The sequence below is a fragment of the Sinocyclocheilus anshuiensis genome, unplaced genomic scaffold, assembly GCF_001515605.1.
Source record: "Sinocyclocheilus anshuiensis isolate Anshui unplaced genomic scaffold, SAMN03320099.WGS_v1.1 scaffold1149, whole genome shotgun sequence".
NCBI lineage: Eukaryota > Metazoa > Chordata > Actinopteri > Cypriniformes > Cyprinidae > Sinocyclocheilus > Sinocyclocheilus anshuiensis.
Window position 1 is genome coordinate 464,441 of NW_015555317.1, and position 5,812 is coordinate 470,252.

Genomic DNA, 5,812 nt, shown 5'->3' on the forward strand with positions numbered 1-5,812 from the left:
TATATATATATTAAATTTGACCTTTAGGAAATCTCAAAATTGATTTTCACAAAATTGCTGTTATTACAGAATTTTTGTTCTTACCAAAATGTTTGTACACAGTAGTGTATTTATTTTATGTAACTATTTTTTTTTAGTGTTTGTTTGATCTATTTTTCGGTTTTCTTCCATACCATAAAAAAGTAATTATTTTTATTATATGGGACAGAAATTTAATATTGTGCATCCTTATTTGATGTCAGTGACTGGTTTTTGCGTTGTAACCAGTTGTGACATGCCAAGTTTCAGCTGGACACGATGGGTGCAGGATGGGTAAAGAGAAATTGTTCAGTAAAGCTCTAAACACAAAGAGAACGGAAAACAGGAAGCAATCATGTATGTAATGACAGGTAAAGAGGGTCACCTTGTGTAAATGAGATTGGCTTTACTATTATGCATGAAATATTTGATCTACTCAATCAGCTCACACCTTCTTACTCTCTGCTTTCTCTGGTGGGCTTAGTTTTGTATCCTAACAAGATTCCATGATCGCTTTGTGCCATTATGATAATGTATTATAGGCCGCATGTTGCATATTAATGAGCTTGAAGCTGATATGACCTCAAAAAGCATTAAGCTCCGAACCGAGTGCCCCTGTTCCCCTCACACACCCCAAATGAGAGTGATTTCTCTGGAGGAGGATGTAACTCCTGAGGGAAGCAATGTACAGAGGTCTGTCTCCTCTGAGACACCAGCTGGAGGAACCGCACAAGCTGTGCTATTTAAAGAATTTGAATTATGGTGCGTGTGTATGTGTTTAATAACAGAGACAAACCACAGTGTGTGTTGTGTTTGTGTGTGCATTTTTTTCAGTCTAGGGATTTAATATCTCCAATAATCACCCCATGCCCTGCCCACAGCTGTAAAAGAGTGTCTCTGATTGGTTCTTAACTCTCCACTCTCCCAATTACGTCATAATGAATGAATGAATGAATGAGCTTCTGCTTATTATCTCCAACAGAGGCTTCATCAATCATCACCGATCAATAACAACAGAATCACTCACCGTGTTAATGCTATCTTTTTCTCAAGTCTTGGTTTTTGCTGTTACAATTGTATTTTATTATTTTTAAGTATCGTGTGACATGCTATTTTAATTTAAGGTCATTGAAATATTTAAGTAGCTTGGCATGATAATTTAATTTAATTTAAATATTTATTTGAAGTAGCCTGTGGCTTGGCATGCTATTTTAATACAATTTAATTGAAATATTCAAGTATTTTATTTTATTGTATTTTATAAGATTTTATTTTCTATTATTTCTATTATTTATTTAAGTATTTTATTCATTTTAAGTAGCTTGTGGCTTGGCATGTTATTTTAATTAAATTTTATTTAAATATTTAAGCTTGTGATTTTATTTTATTTATTTATTTTTTATTCATGAAAATGAGCACCCCTGTTCAAGTTTGAATTATGGGTAGGGCTGCCTGTTTGACTGAGTATTGTTTCATACAAATTATGATATTATTACTCTTTTAATATCAGATTTTAAATTGTAATATTATTTCATATTAATCCTGTATTAATTAGACTTATTTCATTTTTTCACTTAAAAAAAAATCTTACCAACCCCTAATATTGACCAGTATTTTTAGTACTGAATAAAATGGATCTATCTCGGCTCTAGTGACTCATCACTGAGCTTACAGTTCATTGAGGGTTTGCTATTTTAACGTTACATTTGCTGCTGCCTTACAAGATAGCATTATTTAGCTGCCTACTGCTTGGAACCATTGAATATGTGTCTACGATGCCTAAAAACCCAAGTGTGCAGTTAAGGATTTACAGTGTGTGCCTGCATACAGAGAGTAAACATGATTAGACTGAGGAACGCTGATTTGAATTTGATTTGTTGTGTTTGAGGAAGTTACCGGCTGCCACTGACTTGGATAAAACACTTTATGAGCCTTATTGATGCTTTCCTCAAGCGCATGACAATAAGGTGTGTTTTCTTGATCAGCCGGTGGTGAGTTATTGACGGCCGGGGAGGAGAGTGTCACGTTATCGCAGAATTATACATCACGTTATGAATCCATCAGCAGGAAGCTCGAGTGCTTGTCATCTGCTTCTCCTCATCTATCTGAAAGAGAGCGAAGCCTTCTTACTTCATCTTCTCTTTCTTCCTCTTGAAATATAGAGAAACGTCAAAGGAGAAGAGTGTATGATTAACTCCACAGTGATGGAGATACGAGGGATGCAGAGAGCGAGAGGAGAGTGGAAATGACAGTTGGATTCCGGTTTGTAACGTCGGATTGTGTTTTGTGGAAAGAGTGGATATTCTTCATCTTTTCTCTCTCCTGTGACATCACTCGTTACTTATAACCATCCCAGTGTGACAGGCTCCGCTCCGAGCCAGACGCACGGGATGCAATTAAGTCACAGTGCGTCATATATGCATGTGTGTGTGTGACAGACCAAGAGGGAAGGGTAGATGGAGAATGGCTGTTGGTGGGTTTAGGAGTTGGATGTAGATCTGTTTACACTGATGTGGTTTGACTTCAGAAACTTGTCCGGTACTTTAACGATGTCGTAGTGCAGGACGCCCCTACAGTGCAGCACAACTGAAGTGAACATCATCGTAGTGACATGTGCACTGAGCAGTTTACTCTTCAGAGCCTGTGTGTGTCTTTTATTTAAGCAATTACTCAAGCGTTCAAATGTGAGCATAAAAAAAAAATATTGCAAACTGAATACAAACGGGTCATTCTATGAAACGGGTGCTTTTGAGGTTCCATTGGTTTTCAGTTTGATAAAGTGATTAAAGAAAGTGTTTGAGCGAGTTTAAATATTCTGTTGCATATCCTGGGATAGGAATTTGATGCTAATATGTGTAGTATCAACTCTTAAATGATCATATTTCATAATATTATTTATTTATTTTAAATTATGGAATTGTTAATTACTTTAAAGGAAGAAAAAAGCCCTGACTTTGTGCTGTTATGGCAAGGAGAAATTGGAAGCAAGACAAAAGACCAACAATCTTAATGAAAGGAAGAAACTAATATTATTTATTTATTTATTTATTTATTTATTTATTTATTTCGAATGGATGAATAAATGAATTTTATTTTTGTTTATTTATTAATTTAGGGTAGATAGATAGATAGATAGATAGATAGATAGATAGATAGATAGATAGATAGATAGATAGAATTTATTTATTTATTTTGTAAAAAAAAAAAAAAGTAACACTTTTTTCACTTTTTTTTGTGTGGATCCCTTGAATGTTCTATGATTGTTTTCCCAATCAAAAGACATCTGAAGTTCAACTAGGAGACACAACTTTTAATAATATATTGAGTCAACCAAAATCTATTAAAAAATATATATTAAGAAAATGCTAGCTTTATTCCCAAATTATTATTTTTTTCTTGAAATGTGCATTTTTGCTAATATTCTAATATATAATAAATATATAGAATGATTTGCTAATAATATGCTATTGAGAAATTGGAATGGGTATGAGGACAGGCTTAAAATTAATCTTCATAAAAAATACTCAAGAATAGAGTTTTTCTTCTTTTCTTTTTGTGCTGTTGAGAAATGTCTGTAAAAACAGCTATATCAGCTATTCATTAAATCATTTTTTTATGCACATACTGTATATATGAGGGACACACATTGCACAAATGTTTTTTTTTTTTAATTTTGTGTCTTCTGCTCTGATGGTCATTGATGTTAAAGTCAGGTATCAATCCAGGTTTTCTATCACTTTCAACCATCTTATCTGCGTTTGGTGGAGTGTGTGCATGTGGATTATTCTCCCGGCTGGTCACAGATATCTCCTCTGATAAGGTTAGACAAGAGCTGACCACTTTAAGGACACAGACAACTTATCCTATATCTGTCTTCAGAACCACAGGGCCACTGTGGTGCAAAAGTGGCACTGTGGAGAGTTTGTATTCTAGAGCTGCGCTCTTCAGTCCTGGTCCTCTACACCAGAACAGCACATTTTGGATGGAAACACACAGTTCAGTCCCCCCCCCCCATCAAGATACTGCAATCTCTTCCAGAATTCTTTATGCAAACAATGTACATTGCAAGCACTGAGAGATAAACATAAATATTCATGATTCCTCATAAAACTTTGTTTGTCTGCTTTTCAGAAACATTAATGGACACCCGGACCGCCACAGCAGAGCTCGGGTGGACGGCGTACCCTTCGTCAGGGGTGAGTGTGTGTTTGCATGAAAACATGACCTGCAGAACTGCTCACACTGTGTTAAAACACTTACTCTGTGCCTTTTATTTTGAGAAAAGCACTTTAAACCGAAACCTCCTTCTATTCACCCTTCAGCAACAGCTTACTAGAGAAAGAGAGACTAAATGCTTTCAGATTAGCTCTAAAATAAGCTGTAAAATGTTTGTACAACAGGTGCCGTGTCTGAATGGTGAAATTAAGAGATCAACGACACACACACAAATACAAACACACACTTCTTTCTCCTTCTACCAAAAGGCACAGAGCAAAAACCTCTTCACAGTCGGCATGCACATTTCACTCTGCATTTCACATTCAGAAGGACTTAATGACATAATGGGTCCACTTTAAGTAAAAAAAAAAACTCCTCTGAATCGGTCTAAATGTGGTCCGGAGGAGAGCAGGCTACTGTAATGACAGCCGCAGCACTGCTCAACCTGCAAAGAAATATAAAGTTTTCATTGAACTCTCAATGAGTGCAAAAGAAATTGTGTGCTTCCGGGGTGGTTTCCATTTTTAACGGAGGTTCAGCTGAAAGTGATATACCTGTGCTTGTTTGTACTCTTGCTGTTGTCAAATAGAAACGTCTGTTAGCCTCATAGCACAGTGACTTTGTGATTTTTTTCAGTGTGAACAAGGTTTTTTCCTAATCCGAGTAACCTGTGGCAGGCAGTTTCTGTTTTTGTAATGTTATATGTGTCGCCCCACCCACACTGAAATCTCATTGGTCTAAAATAGTTTCACTTCACGGTACTATACAACATCAAAATACATTCTGATCAGCTGTGCTTAATAAAGTGTTAATTAGCTGTTAATTTAGTCTTTTTCAATTGTAAATTAAAATAAAGTAAATAAAAAATGAAATTATATATTAAAATTAATTACAAATTTGGAAAGTTCATTGTTTAATCATGGTTTAAAATGTAATTTATTATGATTTTACTAACTAGTAGCAATAACTGAAGTGAGCTATGTTATCTCTCGCTCTCTCTCTCTCTCTCTCTCTCTCTCTCTCTCTCTCTCTCGCTCTCTTCATTTGACCAGCTGTACTTTAAAATTAATAATAAAAGTATCCACAAATGGTCACCGGAGGCCACACATGCACATCCACAAAGGCATATGACACACGCATCTGACAGTGATGGACAGGGAATGCAGTGAGAGGAAATCCATTAGCTCATCATGCTACAGACAGCCATATTCCTCCCTCTAATTAGTGCGGTTTGCTGAAGCAAGCATTACCATTACTACTGCTCAAGCTGAAGGACTTCAACAAATGCCGAGTATTAAACTTTGTCACTTCATGGTGGAATGTTTTGCATGGCCAAGCACCACTTTATTAATGTTATTATATATATATATATATTTATTTATTTAAAAATATATTTATTTATTTATTTTTACTTTTTATAATTTTAATTTTAATTTATTTTTATTTTATTTTACATTTATTTAGAAATATTTTTATTAAGTTTTTTTCTACCACTCACATTTATTTCAGATAATGTATATATTATATTATATTATATTATATTATATTATATTATATTATATTATATTATTCATTG

At 34.7% G+C, this 5,812-nt stretch overlaps 1 protein-coding gene across 1 annotated transcript in view; it reads left to right on the plus strand.

Annotated features, from left to right (window-relative positions):
- The window catches only part of LOC107671589 (ephrin type-B receptor 1), a 248,840-nt gene that overhangs the window by 82,706 nt on the left and 160,322 nt on the right, over positions 1–5,812 (plus strand). Inside the window, exon 2 of the mRNA XM_016464503.1 lies at positions 4,150–4,214. Coding sequence (XP_016319989.1) covers positions 4,150–4,214 — 65 coding nt within the window. The remainder of the gene's footprint in view (positions 1–4,149; positions 4,215–5,812) is intronic.